Here is a 25,388-nt window from a genome sequence, read left to right on the forward strand (position 1 = left end):
GCTGTGTATTGGCGGCTGATGCTGAGGTTCGGCTGACGGGCGCTCATCGTTTCTGCCTCATCGCCGCGGCGCGGTTCAAAGCGCGGGGTCTGTTAGATCGTTCATTTCTCCGTTTCCCGCCTCCTCACCGACCCCCCCCATCTGCCAGGAGATGCACCGGCTCCAGTCCATCGCTGCTCGCTCCCTCATGGCCGGAGCATTAGAGCCATGCCCGGCTCTAGCCGCTCCTGTGCCCGGCAGGCGGACGAACCGCGCCGGGCTGAGGCGCTACAACGCGTCCGGGGCTCCAGCAGCAGCAGTGGCCGCAGCGCGGAACGGGAAGGCCCGGGAGAAGACGCTGACCATGGAGACCCTGAACCCGCAGGTGAAGGCTGTGGAGTACGCGGTGAGGGGACCCATCGTGATCAAAGCTGGGGAGATCGAGAGGATCTTGCAGGAGGTGGGTAGAGCAGGGGCAGCACGCGTAGCCGGACCGAAAGGGGAATCCCACCCATATTCCAAATGTTTGTGTTCATGTGACTTATTTATAATAAATTCTGGGTAAACGGACCAACTTCCCTTTTTTAAGCTTAATCAGTTTTACTTTCTCTTCTTTCAACAACCGATATATCATTTGACCGATAATATCGGGCGATATTAACGACCTACGGTTTATGGGTATCATCAATATCCAGCTGATAATGGTCAACTTTCAATAGGCAGTTAAAGGGGAACTCCACCTATTTTTCAAAATGTACACAGTCCAGTGATTTGAGATGTGAACAGAGCCGGTTGGTGTGAGAAGATTAATTGTGGAGATGTGGAGATTTCTTTACAGTGGTGGTGATGGGAACCAGGCGGTCATGTCTTAACCGTCCCTGTTCCTGGTCTCTGCTCATTGCTGTGTATTTTTGCCGTTTTTCTCTCCTCCCAACACTCAATCCAACTAATCGGCTCGTTAGCGGCCCATCATTGAGTTAAAGTGGCTGCGTTAACGCAGGACCGACTCTAAAATGTCCAGGACAGCGGGCCTCCAGGACCAGGCTTGAGAAGCGCTGCTCAGCACCACAAATGGAGCCACTTTATTTACTACACAAAACCACCTGTGAATCCATATAAACTCAGAAGACACATGTGGGATGTTTAATGGAAAAGCTGGAAAAAGCTTTCCTTTTATTCCTTGGAATACCTGTAATTGTATCCTTCCTCCACGGATGGATTAAAACGAATCGGTTAAAATATGTTTTTAGGCCAAAAGCCAGAAACATCACAAAACCACTGCAAACCAGGGTCGTTTGCATTGTGTGGAAATCTCATGATAAATGGACCAAAAGAAGTCACACAGAATTACTTGGTCAAGACGTCTGGTTCCATTGAATTGCATTAAAAGTGAAGTATTTTTTTCTTTTTCCTTGTCCTGTAAAGTTACTGTTTTGGAGATGGGAGGTTTTGTTCCAGCAGCAGCGACAAGTGTTTTACGTTCGACCTTTCTGCGGCGGAGCTTTTAGAGCAGTGGTGTCCAGCGCTGGACACCTTTTTCACACCAGCTCCAGCTAATCAACCTAAGTCCCTGATTGGCTGGATCAGATGTATTGGGGTTAAGTAAGGGGCGGGACAACTTGCTGGATACAGGTTGGAGCCGAACTCTGCAGGAAAGTGGCTCTTCAGGACCGGAGAACCTGCTTCAGACGTCTGATCCAAAAGGTAGATCTGTCCAATAGGAGTGTCCCTGATCCCTCCAGATCACACAGTTTAGTGCCGCCTCATTGCCGAAGCTCTGTTCTGTGTTGGGACTCATTTTTTTTGCTATGATGCGTAAAGCGGCATATATGCCACATGAAAATGACCTCTCTTGGTTTTACACACTGCAGTGCAGGAAATCCAGTTAGACGGGACTAATTCACTAATTAGTTTTATACGCTGCCGTTAAATTGTCACTCTTAGTTGTGGTGAACCTGACAGACTGCACCCGTCTTACTTTTCTGTCTCTCCTGGGTTTTACCTGCACACCTGAACGGGTTCTCTTGGTTCCACCTGTGAGAGTGGGTACCTGGGCTGGGCATTTGGGTCCTACACACACACACACACACAGTGTTAGCAGTCTGTCGGTTTCATTTCTCTTTTTTCCCATTTTGGTTGATCAGCATTGCAGTTTCATGGCGTAAATAAGGCGAGGCAGGCTTACTCAGAGCGCTTTAACGGAGTGCTGCTACACCTTCGTTAACATGGTGTAATTATGCACGTCTGGGCTCATTAAAGAGCAAAGACATTTATTCGTATTGCAACGTTGGCTAAAAGAAAGTCCTGGAGATGTGCTTTTCATATATTTGAGCTAAAGGCTAATAATAATGAGTCAGTTTAGCTGTAAATAAATCAGAATCGGGTATAAAAATGAATGACTGGAGCATCACTAACAAGCAAGTTGTTACACACTGTTCATATGAATATAGTGGCGTGTCACGGCAGATTCACCGTCCTACCAAACTGCAGCCAAATTGCCTAAATCTGATATACAGGGCTTCCAGGCATTAACTGGCCAAGGTTTACATGCAGCCTAATATTCTGTTAAAATTCCGACTAATAGCTCAATGGGACTAGAATACGTCCATATGATACGTGTCTAGTCTAGTCTGAGCTCTTTACTGAGAGACTCTCTCCGCGCTGTTCTTCAAACCTAAAATATGGATTTGATCAAATGGTCTCTCGGCGCAATTGACACCATCTTCTCGACGAGAAGTTCTGGTTCGGGGGAACCAGCCTGTCCTGCCGGAACGTTTGCAGCTGGCTACACGATGGACGCATGGGAGAGCTGGCGTGTCGTGTGTCTGGCGGCTCTCTCCGTGGAGGATATTGAGGACGTCTACCTATTCGGAACCATGATCGCAGGTGCTTTGCTGATTGGATTGGGCATTGCCCTGGTGTATCGCAAAATTCGCAAAATGGGGGCAGCTGTCCACGGCCCCTTGAAGCTGCCCGACATGATTGATGTGGTGGGCAGAGCTGTCAACACTCAGACTTTGACTGTAAGTCGTTCCCTGGATAACATCGTGGAGAAGTTGGCGGCTTTGCAAAGGAAAATGGATCGTTGGAGTGACCATAATGGACTTGGTGAGCTACCGTAAAAAAATACGGCTACTCGCTCGAAGCCTGCAAACCTTCTTATCTGCTTTCGGCTCCCCGTATCAGCGCGGGCCTTGGCCTTGGCTGGTACATCATATCTCCTCCAGAGGAACACTGCTGCGAGACCCTCTCTTATCCTCCTCCCCCTCTTCCCTGGATCTGCTGATTGTTGACTCTGCCTGGGCCCGATCAAGGTTGTCTCCATGGCGTTTGCTGTGTTATCGCCATTCCACCCTGCGAACTGTGAGATACCTGGACTGGGATGCCGAGCAGGGCGCCTTCTTCAGGCCCTTATCCCCCCCCCCCCCCCCCCCCCCCCCTCCACTCCCCCTTCCCTCCTACCCCCTCCCCCTTCCAACGCCTTCGCCGCTTTACCCCCCTGGTATGGTATGACGGGTCTGTTGATCAGCGCCGGATGGCTGCAGAATCCGGATGGCCGCTTACTACGCTGGATTTGTCTGCACCCCCCGCCCCCATCCCCGTAGCAAGTTATGGACTTTGTGTGTGTGGAACTGTGTGCTAATGCTGAGGTGTTTTTTTCTCTGTTCCTAGACTGAGTTCCCTTAGGAACTCAGTCTGGGGGGGGTTTTATGTCTCCTCCCTTACCCAATGTATTCTGTTTCTCTGTTTCTCATGCCGTCTTCCTGTCCTGTCTCCCCCCTTGTCATATTGTATGTGCTCGGACGGGTTGATCATAATTTCGCTGGTTACTTTGGTGACTATGTGACAATAAAGGCTTCATTCATATCATATCATATCATATAAACACCTTAATTGGAATAGTCTAGTCCAATTCAGGCCGTTTGGAATACAATTTCTATCTGATTGATCGAGGTGGGTAGTCCCATAAATAATCTGTTAAATAGAAGAATAATATCCATGTAAACGTCTGTATCCGATTACATTCCCTATCGGAAAGTTTCAGTCCGTTCTGCATGTGCGTCGCGTCACAGTGAGGGTTTATCCCGTTCAACAAGGCGGAGCAGAAACTGGTCTGCAGAGGAGACGAAGTTCATGCTCTGATCTTTAAAAGACGGCGGTGGGACGGACGTCCAGCTTATGCGTCTCAGAGCACGACGTCTTCCTCTCGGCCTTCTTTAATAAGGACGTGTGAAGGACGTTTTCCTGAGTCTGACGTCATTTTAAAGCAGTTAAAGACACAATCACTGCTCACTGCTGCTCATCTCACTCTGACTGGACCTCACGTGATGTTCGCTGTCATGGTAACGTCTACTCTATGCACTAGTCCACGCACACGCGTCATTTTGCATCAGATACTTGTAGTGAGCACATAAACGAAGATTTTCCATCAGATTGTTGAGTAGAATGAGAATAAACACCTCAGTCTGAATCTTTAATGGGATTGGCAAAAATCTCGAGTCTTTTGGAGAATTTTATCTTTGAGCCGCTGCACCTCACAATGGACGGCTCATCCTTTTCTTCTTGTCTTCAGGTCCGTTGCCACTTAGCTGCGCTACAGAAAGGCTGAGCTGGCAGTTTGCTGGCGGGCAGACTGGACAGGAACAGACGAAAGAGATTTATAAACTGTTTATAAAGAGTTTATAAACTGACCTACATTCAGCAACCATGTCAAAACAAGCCAGTGAAGCGGCTAATGATGCTGGAGTATCGGAGTTTCACTCGTCTCTGAAAACTGCGTTTATAACCGGCACAATTTATTGAACAGCAAAAATATAACATCACATCTGTTTTGTGATCCATACAGTTCTTTGATGTGCTGACTGTACCCAACGTTTACCCAGAAAAGGGTATTGTGATGTGATTTAAGACGATAACAATAAACCTTTTTATGTTGCTCTTTCCTAAGTAGAGCTGCAGCGTTCATTGCAACACCACGATGGTGGCACGGCAACTTCATACAGCACCGTAACCGCCGTAACTCACAAAGCGCTCCGCACAGAGCAGCGCGGAGATTACTGCTTTGAGTGCCACATGAATGTCAGCGGAGAAGTTTAAAGCTGCTCTATGTAATATTTGGGGATTTGGAGACCTCTGTGGTATAAATGTGTAATTACACACATGTGAGAATATTTTGTGCTTCGCTCAGCTTCCCAGAGAGGACGAATCTGATGATCGGAAGGGAAACTCGGTCTAAACTGAGTGAATTATCTACTGTTGTCATCACATCATCAGTGTGATGTTGTCTCTGCGGTCGTTTGAGGCCAAAACATCGAGCCGGACCTTCGTTTAGATTCTGTGAAACAGTAAGTAAAGACGTATGACGTGATCTGACTCCTCTTTACAGGGCGACTCACAGCGGCACACATTCATCATATTTAAACCGGTTTTTATCCTTTCACCTTTCAGTTTTAACGGAAAAACATATGAAGTGCAGCTTTAACTGAATGAGCGTAATGCAGGAATATAGCTGTTTTAAAACTGAAGTGTTGAACAAACCCGCTTTGCTCGTATGCCCCCCTAATGTCCTCTCCACGTCTGAGAAATAGTGCATTACAGAAAGTGTAGGGGCGGTTTGACTTCTATTGTCTCGTGTTTTTTTTGTTTTTTTTGTTTGTTTTTTTTTAACGAGAAAAAAAAGAAATTGATTTTTCTTTCGGCAGAAGCAACAGAAATAAGTCTAATCGGTGTTTCTAGTGTAGGATCTTTGCTGTGAGCTCTCATTAAAAGAGATAACACTCTTGGCACAACGTACCGCCCCTTGTTTACCCGCCCCTTGTTTACCCGCCCCTTGTTTACCCGCCCCTGATTGATTGTGTGGCGTGAGTCATTTGAGGAGAACAATGATGGAAAACATTTTAAAGATGAGGGCAGATGTGGCGCCGACAGGACCAGCCCTGACCTGTCCAGTGGAGATGCTGGCTGTGTGCTGTAGACTTCACTGGCCGTATCTTGGTTAGATTTGTTCCGTCGGTCCCAGACGCTGATGGATCATCAGACTGGTTCAAACCTGATAAGCTGGTCTGATAAAGTGAGATTATATTCCGCAGAAACATGCCTGCTAGCCACCTTCTACTGGGAGCTCGTTTCCGACCGGACACCAGTATCTATCCGTTTTTCCGGGCTGCTGCTGCTGTTGCAAGTGTTTTATTGCTGCTAGTTATTTCAAAATGTGGTCCTAACAAATAGAATCGGGCTTCTTGGAATTAAACACGTCTTTTATAGAGCAGCTTCAAAGCTTCTCTACGTGAATGTTTTAAAATAGCTGTTTATTGACACGATCGTCAAGTTCTCAGGTGTCTCTTTTCTTCAAACAGCAGAAACTCGCATCTTTTTCATTTTCTCAAAATCTCTGCATAATCACTTTATCTTAACCTGTAAACCCCATTCAGAGCCTTTCACAGTGGTGGTGATGGGAACCAGACGTCCACCTCTTAAAAACCTGTTCGCCCTGAATTTGTTCCAAATGCGTAATGAACACAAACATTGGACAGCAGTTTCATTGTAGACGAGCTGATCTAGAACTATGTCAAGTATAGGTTTTTCCATTAAGGGGGTCAAACATGAAAGGAACTATAAAATATGATGGAAACATAGTTTTTATGATGTAACGTTCTGGGTCGTTTATCATGCGCAGCTCTATATACTATACTATACTACTAGTATAGGGTGTTTGTGGTGTTATGCCATGATTGTGGTGTCTACTTTGTTATGGTGCTGCGTCAAAGTTTCCTAAATAAGCATTTCTAACTCCGTTAAGTCACTTGAAGTGTGTAATTTCAGCAGAGCCTGTAATTTGTGTTCGCCTGAGCTTCTCTAAGCCCAGTGTTTCTGTACAACCTTGAATATCCACGTTGTCGGAGAGCAGTATCCCGGTAGAGGAGTTCTCGTTGCATGTTTGTTGATGACTGTTCTCTGTCTGTCCTAATAGGGGGGTAAAAAGCCCTTCACTGAGGTCATCAAAGCCAACATCGGGGATGCGCACGCCATGGGACAGCAGCCCATCACGTTCCTCAGACAGGTGAGGGGTGTTCGTGTGTTCCTCTTGTAGGCTTCAGGTCGTTCCTCATGATGAATAAATGAATACATGTGTTTTATTGTGTTCCCTGTAAAGGAGGAGGTGCTATTATTTTCAGGTAAAGCTCACGGGAGCATCAGTGTGACCTGGTTGAACCAGTAGCATCATGAAGATTAGCATACACAACGTATGCATGAAAGCATGAATACCTGAAATTCATCAAATCGCCCACAGACACTCGTGGAGCTGTGATTGGTCAGGCTGCTCACATGACTTGGTAAAACTGCTGTGACTGCTTAGGGGGTTCATTTGCATATTGGATTGTGATGTCAGTAAAGCAAAGGTTAATATCGCAATATCGATAAATTTTTCATTTCCATTTTTCAGTTTTTGACATAATTTGAAAATTCCTATTGCTCTTTACATTGTATGTGAATTTCATGATCAATGGACCAAATGAAACGGCCCAAAATGACCTGGGGGAAAAAATCTGGTTCCATTGACTTGCATTGAAAGTAAAGTAGGTTTTTTCCTTTTCCTGGTGACCATTTTGGAGATACGAGGTTTTCTTCTGACAATATCGATATAGTATGTTACACTGTCCCAGATGAGGCAAGCAATATTGACGATATTTCATGTCCTAGTATGCTTCTCTGAGCATGTCGTGGGTATCGTCAGTACTTAAACAGCGCTGTCTACATTTAGTTAATTATTTAATTACAAAGTGAGGATAATCAGGGCTTTTTAATTGGATCTAGTGCAGCACAGTTTGTAAACCCTGAATAAAAAGCGTAGTGGTGGTGGTGGTGGTGGTGGTATTAGTTCTAGTGGTGGTGGTGGTGGTTCTAGTGGTGGTGGTGGTGGTGGTGGTGGTAGTGGTATTAGTTCTAGTAGTGGTGGTGGTGGTGGTGGTAGTTCTAGTGGTGGTGGTAGTGGTGGTGGTGGTAGTGGTTCTAGTGGTGGTGGTGGTGGCAGTAGTTCTAGTGGTGGTGGTGGTGGTGGTGGTAGTAGTTCTAGTGGTGGTGGTGGTGGTGGTGGTAGTAGTTCTAGTGGTGGTGGTGGTGGTGGTAGTAGTTCTATTAGTAGTGGTGGTGGTGGTGGTGGTGGTGGTGGTAGTAGTTCTAGTAGTGGTGGTGGTGGTGGTGGTGGTGGTAGTAGTTCTAGTAGTGGTGGTGGTGGTGGTGGTGGTGGTAGTAGTAGTTCTAGTAGTGGTGGTGGTGGTGGTGGTGGTAGTACTAGTAGTGGTGGTGGTGGTGGTGGTAGTAGTAGTTCTAGTAGTGGTGGTGGTGGTGGTGGTGGTGGTAGTAGTTCTAGTAGTGGTGGTGGTGGTAGTAGTAGTTCTAGTGGTGGTGGTGGTGGTGGTGGTGGTGGTGGTGGTGGTAGTAGTTCTAGTAGTGGTGGTGGTGGTAGTAGTTCTAGTAGTGGTGGTGGTGGTGGTGGTAGTAGTTCTAGTAGTGGTGGTGGTGGTGGTAGTAGTTCTAGTAGTAGTGGTGGTGGTGGTGGTGGTAGTAGTTCTAGTAGTGGTGGTGGTGGTGGTGGTAGTAGTTCTAGTAGTGGTGGTGGTGGTAGTAGTAGTTCTAGTAGTGGTGGTGGTAGTAGTTCTAGTGGTGGTGGTGGTGGTGGTAGTAGTTCTAGTGGTGGTGGTGGTGGTAGTAGTTCTAGTGGTAGTAGTAAGTAGTATTTGGCACTACAGGCTCTATTTTGTCTGTTCTAACTTAAATCTTAGAAAGAAGCCAAATATTTTGACGCATATCCTCTATTGTGAAAACGTTGTGTAGTATCGTGATGTTATTTGCCGTATCGCCCACCCCTAGTGCTCAGTGTCCCGGAGTGACTGCATCTGTTGGAGCACCGGGTTCATATTTTGGCACCGAGAGTGAGCAGCGTGTTTCCTTTTAACCCCAGAGCTCAGTTTCCACTCGCAGGCCTTGGGATGTTGCTTGTTGTCACGTTGTGACCTGACAGTCCTGTTTTATTCATCAGCAGCTTCGGAGAAAAACAGGAGGCGTTTATTTTGGTCTGTATCTCGGCCAAACGGGGTCTTTTCAACTGTCGGTTAAAATCTTTGCCACGTAGAAAAGCCAGAAACCTGATCCGAGAAGAAACGGATTGCAGATTAATACGTTCCTGAAGCAGCTTTTTAAAATCAACCCAGCCTGTTGACCAGTGGACGGTGTACATTCCTGTGGAAGATGACCCATTGTAATTAGGTTTGTGTGGTCAGCGGTGCCACAGACAGTAAATCCAGCCTTTCACTGAACAGAACAAAAGACTGCTGGATGAACTGAGCCTCTGAATCTGCAGCACATGAAGTGGAAATAAATCCGTCAGGCAGGATGAAGATTTCCGTAAACCTTATGATCAGAATGGAGGACGTTTGTGCGGCGTATTCGCAGCGCTGCAGAGCCACGTTTCTCTCGGTTTGGGAGGAGGAATCTACGAGGGCTGTACTGACATTTCAGTTCAGCCTTTTCTGTGTTTTAAGGGTCATTTCAGTACGTTTGTTCACAGAAATGTAGCTTATCCGTCTGTTTTGGATTGAAAATGGCATTTGGAACTGATTTGTCACGATTGTGAAATTTTACTTGACAAAACGTTGCTTTTGCTGCAAACTCCACATCAAGCATGTCCCAAATACTCCCCTCAGCTTGTGGAACGCTTCTACATTGTTAATACAGAGGTTTTGTGTTGGTGATAAAAGGGCAAGCCCAAGTTTAAAGCTGGTCTATGTAAGATTTGGGGATTTGGAGACCTCTCTGGTGGAAATGTGTAATTACATAATTGCAGTTAAATGTCTTTTTGTTCATTGTGTGCAAAACTACAGTACAAGCCTAAAGCCACTGCTCTGACTGAGCTGTATCACTTCCCAGCTATTAAAACTTACTAGCTCCCAGCTGAAGACGGACAGAACACGACTCACCGCCGCCCCCTACAGCTGCTATTTACAAGCAATTATTTATTTACGTGTGTGTTTCAACACCTGCAGCGACTGTTTTTAAAGTCTTGTAAGTTAAGTTGAGCCCCATGGATGTGACCTTTTGCCTGCCTGGACACTGAGGGCTGGAAGGTTGTCAAAACAGTTAAGATGTTGGTCAACATGTTCCTGAAACACACACACACACACACACACACACACACACACACACACACACACACACACACACACACGTACACGTACGTGCTCCCTCCCAAACTGTGAAGTCCAGTCCTGTCGAGTGTTGTTGTGATGTGGAGTGTAAAGTTTCAGCCAAATGAGTTCTCATCACATGAAACACACGTGTGCTCTAAAGCGTGAGCAGAGCCTGTAGAGCCCATCGAACCTCACGTTTAACTCACAACTACCTTGTAGCGGTCAGTCGGTCGGTCAGAACCAGACACCCAAAGCTTGCTCATTTATTTATAGAACTTTGGGGAGTTTTGGCCTTGAATGTCATTTTTTTTTTTGTTTTAAAATTTTATTTTTTAATGTATTTATGGCAGGGATGCAGGACATCGTATCTAAAAAGCCGTTTTATTTTTTATTTGTTTTTTTTATTTATTAATTTTTATTAGTAAATAAAATGATTAACAAATTCATAACATGACTTCTATATGGCTTCTACTGTTTCATTTAAAAAGCTCATTCGTTCATAGTTCACTGTTGGAGGCCTGACCTGTACCTGTGTTTCTGTCGGCAGGTGGTCGCTCTCTGCACCTTCCCTGAGCTCCTGGACAGCCCCAGCTTCCCAGAGGACGCTAAGCGGAGAGCACAGCGTATCCTGCAGGGCTGCGGGGGGCGTAGCCTGGGTGTGTGATATTTTTGATGATTAAGGTTTTTGTTTTTTTTTTGCTGTCATCGCAAAACAGGAAATTTTACAGCAGGAAAAAAAAATCATGCTCAACTGCTGCCCAAAGTAGGTGTGGACGAGTATCGCTGACCTGTTCAAAAAGGGCAGCTGGCATTTTTAAATGGTGTAAACGTCAAACCGCTGACCTTAATTGATTTAGTCAGAATGACCAATTGGTCCAAGGCAGTCATGTTGCGGGAGATTTGTGAGTAGACTAGATAACCTGCATACAGAAGGAGGACGTAGACGACCAAAGCCGTGGTAGACCACCAGAACTGTCCCAATAACATGAACAGCACTTGACTGGAAGTTAAAGAAACGAATAGGTGGCCTTTTGAGTTTTGCTCAGTGCTCTTTTTTTCCTTTTTTTATGTTTGTCTGTTAAAAGTTGGAGCAAATAAAGTTTAGCACCCCAATAGACTCCATCCTTTAAAACCCAGCACGAGTCCCTGGCGTTTCATTCGCTCTATAGTTCAGTGGAGTGAGATAACAGGGCTACGGCTGTATAATGGCACGGATCACACGGTCCTCAGGAAATGGATTTATCAGCTTTATCTTTGCTCAGGGCCTCGGGAGTTCTGCAGCAGTAAGTGCTTTTTCTCCTCTTGCTCGCTGACGGATCCTTTTCTCTCAGGGTCATACAGTGCCAGCCAGGGGGTGGACTGCATCCGGCAGGACATTGCTGCATACATCGAGCAGAGAGACCAGGGAGTGCCGTCCAACTGGGAGAACATCTTCCTCACCACCGGTGCCAGTGATGGGATTGTGGTACGTTACAGGGAAAGGGACATGACTCTTTTATAGAAATGTGATGTTTAAGATTGTCATGTAAAGATGTAGATGGACAAAGCAGCTTTTACACGTTTTGAGGACATGACTGCTTAACCTGTTTAGATAAGGGACTGGCCGGAGCCGCTGTACCATGTGTACAACCACAGGGAAAAATCTGGGCACAAAAGGTTTAAAGAACTGATGGTGCTCACTGTCTGCCACACGTCTCATACCATGTGGAGTGGTCCGGTATATCTAAATGACTTGATTCTGACACTGTATGACGCACCGTGGTCTATAAACGGGGACTAAAGCAGTTAAAAACAGTAGGAGCCACCTTGAAGCCTGAATTTTGTCCATTTAGTCTAAGCCTAAAGCCTTGTTCAGCTGATACTGTAGGGCTCTTAAACTGGCACACTATATTAAGCAGTCCAGTCATGTGCTGGTGGTCGGGGTGGGGGGTGGGGGGTGTGTGTGGGGGGGGGGGGTGTTATATAAGGGTGCACTACTGAAATCTTAAGTTTTACGTGGAGACGTTTAACCCAATAATGCAGAGGTCCTGAACTGGCAGCCTGTCTTGCTGCATTTTGCAAACCAACCTTGAGCCTGAAGAAAAACGGATGTGCTGGTGGTCTTGGCAAAGAAAAACGACCCTCAGCTTAATTCACACTAAATAATTGCTGTCATAATGTTGGTTTGAAAAACAGCAATTAATGTTTTCTCCTGATTTTTCAGCCCTACTTGGAGTTTCTGTTCATAGCACCCCTGGCTCATGTTGATGCCAGGTGTAAACATGGTGTGAGTGGTGTTTTTGAAACCTTAGAGTAAACATGTTGATCTGTGTTTGTTTCCCAGAGTATCCTGCGTCTCCTGGTGTCGGGTGAAGGTCGCGCCCGCACCGGAGTGATGATCCCCATCCCTCAGTATCCGCTCTACTCCGCAGCCATCGCAGAGTTGGGCGCTGTGCAGGTCAACTACTACCTCGACGAGGACAACTGCTGGGCCTTAGACGTGCACGAGCTGCACAGAGCATATCAGGCTGCCAAGCAGCACTGCCAGCCCCGAGTCCTCTGCATCATCAACCCGGGAAACCCCACAGGTGGGAAAACTCGGGTCCTTTTAATAACTGGTTGTTGTAGTGGTCTTCCACACCAAGCTCACCCAGCCAGGCCTTTATGGAGCTGCTTTGTGCACTGGGGCTCAGTCATGCTGAAAAGCTTCTTCCCCAAACTGTTCCACAGAGTTGGAAGTGTACAGTTGTCCAAAATGTCTTGGTCTGCTGAGTCGTTAAGGGCTAAGGGTTCTAGACCAGCCTCTGAAAAACAACCCAGTATCATTTACATTTATGGCATTTAGCAGACGCTCTTATCCAGAGCGACTTACAAAAGTGCTTGTCATTACTTCAGAATATCTCATGTTAATAAAGGTCGACATAATTTTAAAGAGCTTTGCTCTAAATTGCTACCTGAAGTTATCTATACATTGAGACCTAAAACAAATACAACAAGTAGAAAAATACCTACAACTCAACACGGAGTCTACACAACACTAAACCTGCTGAACAAAAGTTTGTAATAAACTACAGTGAACAAAAAGAGGTGAAGATCTTTAATAGACAGCGTTAGTGATTAGATAAGTGTAGTGTAAAGAGACGGGTCTTCAGACGTCGTTTAAAGACAGCAAGTGATTCTGCTGTTCGGACACTTAGGGGAAGTTCATTCCACCACCTTGGTGCCAGGACAGAGAACAGTCTGGACAGTATCATCATCCCTCCTCCACCAAACTTTACAGCTGGCAAAGTGCATTTAGGCAGGTAATAATCTCCTGCCGTTTGCCAAACCCAGGCTCATCCATCAGACTGACAGACAGAAACATGTGATTAGTCAGTCCACAGAATGCTTGCCATTGTGTGTGTTGACTCTTAGGCTTGTGTGCAGCTGCTCAGCCATGAAAACCCATTTTGTGAAGCTTCTGCTCACTCGCTCTCATATATATAATATAATATGCACGCCGGCATACCCACTTTGCAGTGGCCAGTAAGTTATACAACTGACCACCAGTTATTAGGGAAGGAAAAACCAACTGGATTTAGATTTGAGGGTCTGAATTTCCATCACAATTGCCACCAAAGCTAGTGCCAGCAGAAGTGTTTTAGCAGTGCTAAATGTGTAAGCAGTGCAGTTTTAAAATACAGTAGACAATAATAAAGCCATATTAAACTGGACAAAACTAAAATGTGCTCGGTGTAAAAGCCAGTTCACTTTAATGGGGAAAGTGTATATAATAATGTGTATAATAATAAAAGAATTCCAGCGGAGCTCATCTGGCTGAACTGTACCCTGTGAGTTTAGACAATGAAAGCACAGGTCAATGAAAATAAGAAGGCCATGATTTTCTAACGTCTGAAAAGAAGAATATAAGGGCCGATATAACGTTGCTAGTTGCTCTCGTTTGTAGGAAAAGGTCTCGTCCCATCAGGGCCGTTATATTTAAGTCGTGTCTTTTCTCGGAGGTTCAGTATGAATTACATGCAGGCTTGGTTTCAGCACTGAGTGCGACGGTCTCTCCTCTCTCCTGTGTTTTGCTCGATAGGTCAAGTCCAGAGCAAGAAGTGTATCGAGGACGTCCTGCATTTCGCCTATGAGGAGAACCTGTTTGTCATGGCTGATGAGGTAATCTCCATTTCTCATAGGAGCGCATTCACCGGGAGCCTTTTTGCTTCCTCACACTCAACTGTAAACCTTTAAAGCCTGAGACTCGGAGATAAATGTTGTTTGTCTAAGGCCTGAAGAAGCCTTTCTAAAGCATCTGACAGCAGGCAGCTCACTTGACTCCAGCTGATTGCATAACCTTTAGTCGTAACCATTTGTAAGACTGAGGCATACAGTACTGTGCAAAAATCAGAGACCACCGTTCATTTAGGTGAGGAGATTAGATAGCAGATGATCCTAACAACCACCTGGAAGAGCTGGTCGACCCCAAAACTGCCCCCATCAGATAAACAGCACTCAAAGCTTTGATCTCTGAGAGAGAGGAGAAGATCAAGCTGCTTCAGATCTGAAAACATCCACAGGTGTTTCTGTCCATCCTTCCACTGTGAGAAGACCACTCAGCGCTGTGGGTCTGAAAGGACGTGTAGCTGATCAAGAAGAACCTCAGTGAGAAAAGGAGACGGACACATCAAACAAAGCTGGACGATGGACTGACCACCCCAGAGTCCAGACCTCAGCACCACTGAATGGGTTTGATTAGTTCAGAAAATCAACCAGCTTCTCAGACTGAGCTTTGGAGGCGTGTCTGCAGGTTCTTTGAGGAGCTGAAAGTGAGGCTCCTGAGAAGAGTGGAAGCTGGAATGAAGGGGAAGAGCGACTCACTGACACTGAAATTATATGTAGTTGTAGAGACATCAGAGGAACTTTATTTTGACAGGAAATTAAATAAACGGTCGTTTATTACGGTCGTCTGACGTTTTAGCAGGCGCTCTGTGTTGTTTCAGAATCTGGTCTGTGGAGCGAGTTTTTCCATTTTCATGTTCCAGATGCTTTCGTGTCTGTTGCTTTAGCACATCGTCGCTGTCGGAAGAAAAACATCTCCAGTTTTTTGTGATTTTTTTTTTTTTTTTTTTTCTTCACTTTTCTACATGATTCGAGTGCAGCAGCCGTTCTTTACATTGTGTGGAAATTTCATGATGGATGGCCCAGTAACATTTATTTATTTATTTATTTATTTAGGTATTTAAATTCTGTAAGGGGGCTACGCACCTAAAACTTTCACTTACTTTCCATGTGTGTAAATGTGATGAGACAATAAATGTGATTTGATGACTCTTTGTCAACTGAATTTCTCCTACCTAAAAATTTGCATTTCATTTGAAAACATTTTGGCTCGTTTTAAATAGTCAATCAACTTTTTACCCCATTAGTACAATTTTACATTTTAAGTATTTAAATCCTAATATTTTACACCCGTTCTGTTACTGTGTGCGTTAATCCTCATGTTCCCACAACCTGCAGGTGTATCAGGAGAACGTCTATGCCCCGGACTGCGAGTTCCACTCCTTTAAGAAGGTGCTGTATGAGATGGGGCCGGAGTACTTCAACAGCGTGGAACTGGCCTCGTTCCACTCCACTTCCAAAGGTTACACAGGAGAGTAAGTATGGCTGGCTGAGTCAGCGTAGCTCTAAAGTTTCACCTCCCGCCATCCCAGGACTCGGCTTTCACTGACGCCTCGCCCTGCTCACATTTAGATGACATAACGGCCACATTCAGTACATTTCCCAACGCTGCGGTCCGGAAAGCTCACAGTAGAATTCCTCACACAAATATCATAACATAACCCACAAATCAGCGTCATAGCAGTTACTGAATAATTCATAGTACATAATGAATAATTCCTGGCAATTATGGAATCATTCATAGATACAATAACTTCAAAAATAGAGAATAATTCTGAAATACTGAATGATTTAAGGTACTAAATAATTCATAGGACATGAACGGTTCATAGCCATTACTGAATCCTTCATAAATACTAAAAATAAATAAATAAAATACTGAATAATTCATAGCAGATACTGAATAGATCAAAGTGGATTCTAAATAATTCCCAGTAGTTACTGATCTATAGTATCTACTGAGTCATTTATAGTAGATACTGAATAATTAATTGCGGATACTAAATACTTTAAAGTAGGTACTTAATGATTTGTAGCAGTTACTGAATAATTTATAGTAGATTATTGTAATTGAAAGTCTTAATTATACCTAATTATTGGAGCTATTACCTGAATAGCTTTACTCTAGTTAAGTGCTGTTGGGGGTTTTACCGTTTTAAACTGAGGTATTTATACAGAAACGGCTCAGGCAGCTTGTCCTGGACGTTCTCTGTATTTAGGTCTGAAAGGAAGCGCTGTTCCTGTGAAAGCCGACTCGCTGGGCTCTGCTGAAACATGTGGCCCTGATCGAGTTCACATGTGCAGGCGAGAAGAGGTCAAGCGACATTCCTGTGAAAAAATGCTGACGAACTGGAATAACATGGCCTTGGTCCACCTACTGCGGCGTTCCTGATGAGAACACAAGATACCCCGATTGTCTGCCTCAGCGGAGCCGATCGGCCTCAGAACACTCGTTTAATTTAATCTTCGCCTTCAGCAGCAGCTCTAACGGTGAAGTGTGCTGAGCTCCACCCATCACCAGCCGTCTGTAGCCCTCAGAGCCTTTCCCCCGGTTTGGTTCAGCAAAATAATGGAACAAGGAAGGAGAGAGTCCCTCCTTAAAAAGACGGTTCTTTACAGGTTCTTTAGAAAAGAGAGTGATTCTATATAGAACAGGGAACTTTTAAAGAGTTCTTTTGATGGATATAGATGGTTCTATGTAGCACCAAAAAGGGTTCTTCTATCGTTACGCCATCAAGTCTGTAACAGTTGAAGAACCCTTTTTGGTACTATACAGAACCCTTCTCAAAAAGGTTCTATATAGAACTATAGAAAACATTCTTCACTAATCTGAATAACAGTTTCACAAAGTAAAGAACCCTTTAATCATACAAAGCGTTCCTTGACTGTTCTTGGTTCTGTATAGAACCATTTTCTTTGGCTCTTGAGCTTGGAGGAAATGGTTACGGTCTCAAGTCGAGGAACGCTTGATTAAATTTTAGGTCACGGAGAGAAACGGCAGGCAAGAACAGTGAAATTGGAGCAAGGAAGAATAATATTATGTTTATTGTTATTATTGTTATTGTTATTATTGTTTATTTTCCAATTGTTTGTTTATTTTGTGTTTTTTATTATCTTTTTTATTTTAGTTATTATTATTATTATTATTGATATGTTTGTTTTTAATTACTTTTAATTATTTATTATTATTATTATTATTATTATATGAGAGAGAGAGAGACAATAAATGCCCACGTCGCTGTGTCCAGCAAGCGATGACCAACCCTAAGCTCTTCTCCTCAGGTGCGGCTTCAGGGGCGGCTTTATGGAGATCGTAAACCTGGATCCGGAGGTCAAGGCCCAGCTGGTGAAGCTGCTGTCGGTCAGACTGTGCCCCCCGGTGGCAGGCCAGGCTGCCATGGACGTGATCGTGAACCCTCCACAGCCAGACGAGCCCTCGTTCGCTCAGTTCCACAAGGTCAGTTTCACGGCGTAAATGCTGGTGGTCTAAGAGGCGACGAGCTGCTGGGCGAGAGGGTTTGTTCTGGACACTGCAGGGCTGGGATTACCCTGTACGGGCGAGGAATGCAGGACAATGTTTAGTTTTGCCCATTTTTTGGGACCAGATGTCCTCTGAATAAAAGAAATGAAAGACTAAACAGATTTATTTCGAGAAATCAACCGATTATGCGCATATATTAGTGTCCGTGCTGCTTTCGGAATCAAGCAGAGGACCACGCGATTTATCCCCTCGTTTCCACGTTTTAACCACCTTGGGTCAGAATACATTTCCGTGTGTGTTAATAGCAGTTTGGGGGGAAAAAACTGTCGTTATCATTTAAAACCCGCTTTTCACACCAAACAAGACGCTGTGATGATCATAGAGGTGAATGTTGAAGAGAAATAATTCCTTATTCATCCCAGATGATTCCCACGTAGGTGCTTTATGATTTATCACTGATTTATCACGGAAAACCAGAGAAAACATAGATCCCCGAAGGCAGCAGGCGTTCCCTAACCGGCGGAGCTCGCGCACCCTGCAGTGCTGTAGTTCATCCGTTAAATGAAATGTTTGAACTTCATCTCTGTCTCTCTCTCTCTCTCTCTCTCTCTCTCTCTCTCTCTCTCTCTCTCTCTCTCTCTCTCTCTCTCTCTCTCTCTCTATATATCAATCTCTATCCCTCTCTCTCTCTCTCACTCACTCACTCTCTCTCTCTCTCCCTCTCTCTCTCTCTCTCTCTCTCTCTCTCTCTCTCTCTCTCTCTCTCTCTCTCTCTCTCTCTCTATATCAATCTCTATCCCTCTCTCTCTCTCTCACTCACTCACTCACTCACTCTCTCCCTCTCTATCTATCCCTCTCTCTCTCTCCCTCTCTCCATCTATCTATCCATCTTTCTCTCTCTCTCTCTCTCTCTCTCTCTCTCTCTCTCTCCTCTCTCTCTGTCTCTCTCTCCCTCTGTCTCTCTCTGTCTCTCTGTCTCTCTCTCCCTCTGTCTCTCTCTCTCCCTCTGTCTCTCTGTCTCTCTCTCTCTCTATCCCTCTCTCTCTCTCACTCACTCACTCACTCACTCACTCTCTCCCTCTCTATCTATCTATCCCTCTCTCTCTCTCTCCCTCTCTCTCCATCTATCTATCTATCCATCTTTCTCTCTCTCTCTCTCTCTCTCTCTCTCTCTCTCTCTCTCTCTCTCTCTCTCTCTCTCTCTCTCGGCTGATCGTGCTGTATGTGTGATCTCTCAGGAGAAGGCCTCAGTGCTGGGTGCCCTGGCAGATAAAGCTAAGCTGACGGAGCAGATCCTCAGCGCCGTGCCTGGAATCAAGTGCAATCCTGTCCAGGGAGCCATGTACGCATTCCCCCAGATTTTCATCCCCCCCAGAGCAGTGGAAGAGGCCAAGGTACGTTCCTTTTATAGCCTGAGCCACGACTGCCCTCAACTTCAGCTGGCCGTGTAGCTCAAACCAAAATGAGAGAAACCTACAAATACCGCACTGCCACAAAGAGAGGTGTAGGAGTGGTTACCCACGCTGACACAGTCACTCCTTATTGTTTTAAAATGAGTTATTTTAATATCACGGTTCTGGGTTAGTGATTACTGTCCAGCCCATCATTTTAACTCTTTTTTTCCAGGTGCCTGAAACTTTTACGCACTTTGTTTATTTGCTGAAGTTAACATATTAAATATATAATATGTTGATCCTTAAATTTGGCACAGGGCACAATTTGGTTGTGTTCAAATCAACTAAATGGGGGGGAGGGGGGCTCAAAAGGGGCAGTTCATTACAAAAGATAAAATATCATGTTTGAGTTTATTGTCCTCTGTTCAGGTGGGCACCTCATTTCAGAGCAAGCACCTCAAAGTAAGAGCCAGGTTTAGATGCTGCTCCACACAGCTCCATCACTGGTCAGGTCCATGCTGGACTGCAGTGCATCTTATTTACTGTAAATAGATTACGCATTAGGGTGAGAAGTTCAGTCATCCGGGAGGGACTCGGAGTAGAGCCGCTGCTTCTTCACGTCGAGAGGAGCCAGCTGAGGTGGTTCGGGCATCTGGTTAGGATGCCTCCTGGACGCCTCCCTCCGGAGGTGTCACAGGCGAGTCCACCTGGGAGGAGACCCCGGGGAAGACCCAGGACTCGCTGGCGCGACTATATCGCCCAGCTGGCCTGGGAGCGCCTCGGAATCCCCCTTGGAGAGCTGGTGGAAGTGGCTGGGGAAAGGGAGGTCTGGGCTTCATTGCTTAGGATGCTGCCCCTGCGACCCTAACCCCGGAGAAGCGGAAGATAATGGATGGATGGATGGATAGATTACTCATTTTTACCTAACGAGAGCATAAAACACACGCAAACCAATTTCTAGGTAGCCTGCCAGTGCGTTAATCTATTTGCTACGTATCCATCGATTGATCTATTTGATGAAGGCAGAACCACTCCTGATCTGTGGATTGGAAGACTGACCAGTTCACTAAACAAGTCCAGATGAGCTCCTGCTCGGTTGGAATGATGACTGGCCCTTTGTGGATAAGGTTGGGCTCCGCCGAGCTGTGCCAGCATGTTGAGGGAATGTGAAATGGTGTTTATGTCCAGGGTTTGCAGGTTTGATGTAACGGCTGTGGTCAGATGCCGTGGGAAGCTGCCGGTTCGATGTAATCTGGTGTACTCTGGTGGTTTGCAGGCTCTGGGAATGCAGCCAGACATGCTGTACTGCCTCAGGCTCCTGGAGGAGACCGGAATCTGCGTCGTCCCTGGAAGCGGCTTCGGCCAGAGGGAGGGCACCTACCACTTCAGGTATGTTTACCTCAGTTTATCCTTCTGTTTAAAGGGGTCTCCAGTGCCAACAGACTAAGATCAGTCCTAATAAGACTTGTAATGAATCAGTGAATCACCACAATCACAGTTTAGTCCAGGACTAGGTTCAGTCCCTGTCTAAACTAAGCTCTCCTTCATCTCCTCTTTGGACGCAAGTGGAGCTTGAGCATCGGCAACTTGACGTTGGTGGGAAAAATGTTAAAGGCGAACGAACTCGTTTGGTTATTTTAAGCAGAAGACAAACAAGCGGCTGCTTTAGCGGAACGCGCTGTTATACCTCCTCCTAAGAGTCCTTTGACCTGCTGTCCCTGCTCAGTATTACGTAAGATCATAGTTCACAGATCTACACTGATTATTTAAACACGAGTTTAGTTGTCTTGACAAAAGAGGGATCCATTTTTTTTGCCTGTAATTATTTGGTGATTTTAATTAAAAGGGAATTTCACTGATTTTGCTGAACTTCTGCATAATTAGAAACTTAATGAAGAGTCGCTCGGAGTCGCTCGGAGTCGCTCGGAGTCGCTCGGAGTCGCTCGGAGTCGCTCGGAGTCGCTCGCTCCCTTCCAGAGAAACTTGGCTTGTTATAGCTGGAATTGTTCACAGTGGTGGTGATAGGAACCAGACATCCACCTCTAAAATCTCCCTCAGAGTCATGACACGATATTCCCTGCCTGATGTCAGAGATTTCCTTGATGGTTCTCGGATGATTTTGGGCTCAAGTTCACATTCAAACGCCAAGGTTTGAACACATCTGATCAAATTACGTTTTGTTCCTCTACAGGAAACTTGAATGTGGTATTTTTAGCAAGTTGTAGCGCAATTTCTGTTTATCTCTTTAAACGAATTAGAAGAAAATAACCCAGAAAATTGTAAAAGAAATGATAAAATGTGTCTTTTGCACATTTCGTGGCAGAGAGGTGCAGCAGAGCATTGTTAAAAAATGAGTCCTTGAAGAAAAAGTGCTTATTTTCCAGTAGATTAATCACTAATTTACTGTCAGCGTTTACATCTGAAAACCGACGTGTGTGTGTGTGTGTGTGTGTGTGTGTGTGTGTGTGTGTGTGTGTGTGTGTCTGTGGGCTCACTGGGCTGTATTTGTTGTAGGCAGTGATTCCTGGTTTCTGTCACCACCACTGTAAAGTAATGAGAGCAGTTCATAACTGCACCACTCGGACCACTCGGACCACTCTGAATACATTTCACTTATTATAGTATAAATATAGAATGTCGCTGCTGTCGGAACAAAACCTCATATCTTCATTTTTGTCGTCTTCAAATTGTGCCAAACCTGAATTTTCTTTACATTGTGTGTAATTTCCATGATTAAAGGGACCAAAAGTAACAGCTCAAAATGACTTGGAACAATTCTGGTTCCATTGACTTGCATGTAAAGTGAAGTATCGCTGTTGTTGGAACAAAAGCTCGTATCTCCATTTTTGTCGTTTGTCAGTTTTTGACATAATTTGAAAATTTACATGGTCCGTAAATTCCATGAAGAATGAACTATGAAGAATGAACTTTTTCCTTCTCCTGTAAAGTTACTATTTTGGAGATACGAGATTTTGATCCGACGGTGTCACATCCACAAAATCACTTCTCTTGCTGAGTTTCCTTGCACTTCTGCTTGACCGATGCCTCTTTTTGTGTGTGACTTGCTGCAGGATGACCATCCTGCCGTCTCCTGAGAAGCTGAAGGTGCTGCTGGAGAAAGTGCGAGATTTCCACATCAAGTTCCTGAAGGAGAATTCCGCTCTGGAAGAGCCTCAGTGCCGAGTGCAGGCCTGAGGAGACCAGACCGGACATGCTCACGTTTACTTAACACACTAACCCCACAGTAACAGTAGTGTTAAGCAGCGTTGACTTACTATGATTTATTACTGTCTGTTCAGGTGAGCCGGTCGGGACGGGCTGTTCGGTTCTGTTCGTGCCTTTTTTTGAAATGTCGTTATAAAGAAAAAGGGATGGGGTCAGTTTAGGCTACAGCATTAAAGCATGAATGTTCAGAAGCCCCCCACCCTCACCCGTACCCCCACCCCCACCCCCACCCACATCGCATCCGAACACAGAGCCCATTCAGGCAATTGTCCCTAAACTTGTCACTTTTAATCTGAGCTCTAAAATTCCTGTTGGTTACTTAGTTTTGCACTTCCCAGAGAATTTCTGCGGCGTTATTTTTGGGGCTGTTCGACTGTCGATTCCGAGGCTTTTCGCTGCGGTGAAAATTTTATCTAGAGCCTGTTTTTTTTTAGTATTTGATGCTTGGAAAAGGTTTTTTTTTTGTGTAGATGCTATTAAGCTAATGAAGGATGAATTAACTCTGCTTATTGATTTTAGGGACACAATTAGCTTTAATAACAAATGCAGTCAGTAGAGCTGTAGTTTTAATGAACCACCAGCCAGCTAAGTAATTATTTCCCAATCCCGGATAGCAAGCGCGTCTCGGACCACTTGAAAAGGGCCGGTGTCTCGCTGCTTGGACCACCCAGATTATCTGCATAAGAGGTCTAACTGGTTTATAATCTCTTCAGACAGAGTTTGTCTAAAGCTCCCCCGTGGGCCGTCAGCAGGCCGGAAGTGGCTCGCGATCTTCTTGCTGTCCGGGATAAAGGACCCCTGTACATACGGATTGACAGTAGGCGCTGTAATCCTCCTCGCTGTCTCTGCTGAACAGTTCGCGCCGGAGCCAGCGGACGCAGTTGGCCGCAGAGCAAGGCTGTGAAAGTTTTTACGCTTAAAACGCACAAGAGTTTATAACGAGTCCTGTTTGAGGAATGAATTCGGTGTCCTGGAAAATTCCATGGGAACTTTTTCACAGCGGTTTTATTAACACCGGTCACTCCTCGACGTGGTAACGCATAAAGGGAATTATGAAGTTCCCGCCGGTCTCCTGTTACTGTATCGTGCCAAACGTTTGCTTTTACTTTTGCAAGGTTCTGTTACTTTATCGGTCATTCTGTTTACAATATGCTTTGTTTATATTTTTGGTTTTTAATAAATACTGAATGAATTTGAAGAAAAAAAATCCAGTTGTTTTAACTCGACCAGTGTTTGTCTACAGGCTACTGAGGTGCCTTTAGAGTTCATTTTTAATTATGCGGTCATTTATTATTATTATTATTATTATTATTATTATTGTTATTATTATTATTATTATTATTTGTTTTTTGTAAACACCAATTCTCTGTGGATTTTTTTCCCTGACAGCTCAGTTTCCTTTGCTAATCTGTGGCAAGTTTTCAGAATTAAAGCCGGAACAGTTTTGTGTAAATATTGTTAATATTTGTTTAATCCATTTTATTAAAGTGAATGAAATGATATGAACGTATGACACCATCATTAATTATGTCAACCATATCCTGCTTATTCAAAGTTTGGCTACTCGGAAGGCTTCGTACTAGATGTTGATCATTGCTGTGAGGATTTGATTGAGCATTAGTGAGGTCAGGTACTGGTGTTGGATGGTCAGTGCTGGGTCACTCCAACTCATCCTAAAGGTACTGGATGGAGCTCCATCACTCTAGAGATCACGGTTCCACTACTCCACAGCCCAGTGCAGGGGGGCTTTATACCCCTCTAGTCCATGCTGGGGTGGGGGGGGTGCCATTTGAGCCATAGTTTCAGACTTCCAAGGCCACAGTAAGGCTGTGTCCCAAACCACTACTGCCACCCTAAACGGTAGGTCAACAAGAGAGCTCATCAATATGAATCAAAAGTCCATTCATTAGTGTATGGGCCAAGTTAGACACTAATGGCTGTCATTGCTGCCACCTGGTGGTCATTTTGACTAAATGCTGTTAAAAAAGTTGCAGAAAATAAAGAGAATATTAAAAACTAAACGGCACCAAATAATAAAATAAAATACAAATAATAACCCAGGTAGGAAAGTTCAAATGAAAGAAAAATCATGGAGAGATCTTGGTCTGAGCCAAACTGTTCAGTTCCTGCACAGATTAAGGGGAGTGGCACTATATAAACTATTTAAATGAAAAATAATTAATAGATTAAATAGAACGTTTTTTAAATATAAGAATGCTAATGAACAGTTATAAAAATATGTATTGATTAAGAGGTATTTTCTGATGCATTATTAATTGATTATTTATTTATTATGATTTGGTTGTCCCTACAAAAGGAAACAGGTGAGATTTGTTTTTTCTACTGATATCCATCCTTCTGCTTTCTAACATTAAGGGAGTGATTAGAGACTATTTTAACGGTTCGTTTTTAGCCGTTGAGCTCCATTCACTCCCATTCATTGAGGACTCGCTCGCGGGCGCCCTCTGCTGTTCAGCCGTTCTGTTTTTGATACAACGGGGGATTTTTTAAGTTAAAATAGTCTCTAATCACTCGGCCAGAACTTTCCTTTAATGTTAGAAAGCAGAAGGATGGATTTCACTATAAAAACAGAGAAATCTCACCCGTTTGTTTCCTTTTTACTACAGTAAACGGGTTTAGGGCAGCAGGAGGCGGGGCTTCACTGCTAGAGCGGGATGATTGACTGGCGAGCGGAGCAGCTCATTGGCTGTTCGCGCTCTCTGACGTCATGAGGCGCCGTTTTAACCTCCTATAACTCGAGTTTAAAAGCTCTAAAAAATATAACAGCGGCGTTAAAATGTTTTAAGCTGTGCTGTGTCAGGAAACGACTGCATTGATTTACATTTAAAATGTTTCAGCATTTATAAACTATGACTTTGCTCAAACGCTCCATATCAACCCATTCATTTTGGACTCGCTCGGGCGCGCCCTCTAGCGTTCGAGAGAATCGGCCTCAGACAGAGAACAGCGGCCAACGCG

The 25,388-nt window shown here is 44.7% G+C and overlaps 1 protein-coding gene across 1 annotated transcript; it reads left to right on the plus strand.

Annotated features, from left to right (window-relative positions):
* Positions 1–23,871, plus strand: gpt2 (glutamic pyruvate transaminase (alanine aminotransferase) 2). Its single transcript, XM_017724266.2, has 11 exons — positions 1–439; positions 6,950–7,039; positions 10,714–10,822; positions 11,498–11,631; positions 12,490–12,733; positions 14,227–14,306; positions 15,648–15,784; positions 17,592–17,766; positions 19,029–19,184; positions 20,461–20,573; positions 22,256–23,871. Exons 1-11 carry the CDS (start codon positions 152–154, stop codon positions 22,377–22,379), a joined length of 1,650 nt encoding a protein of 549 aa, XP_017579755.1. The 5' UTR covers positions 1–151; the 3' UTR covers positions 22,380–23,871.
* The last annotated feature ends 1,517 nt before the right edge of the window (positions 23,872–25,388 follow it).

The sequence above is a fragment of the Pygocentrus nattereri genome, chromosome 25, assembly GCF_015220715.1.
Source record: "Pygocentrus nattereri isolate fPygNat1 chromosome 25, fPygNat1.pri, whole genome shotgun sequence".
NCBI classification, from domain to species: Eukaryota; Metazoa; Chordata; class Actinopteri; order Characiformes; family Serrasalmidae; genus Pygocentrus; species Pygocentrus nattereri.

Excerpts from the sequence above, each read along its gene's own strand:
- gpt2 (XM_017724266.2), top strand. The coding sequence starts at position 152 with ATGCACCGGCTCCAGTCCATCGCTGCTCGCTCCCTCATGGCCGGAGCA. Across the intron at positions 15,785-17,591 it reads TCCAAAGGTTACACAGGAGA|GTGCGGCTTCAGGGGCGGCT; the intron begins GTAAGTATGGCT and ends TCTTCTCCTCAG. Across the intron at positions 17,767-19,028 it reads CGTTCGCTCAGTTCCACAAG|GAGAAGGCCTCAGTGCTGGG; the intron begins GTCAGTTTCACG and ends GTGATCTCTCAG.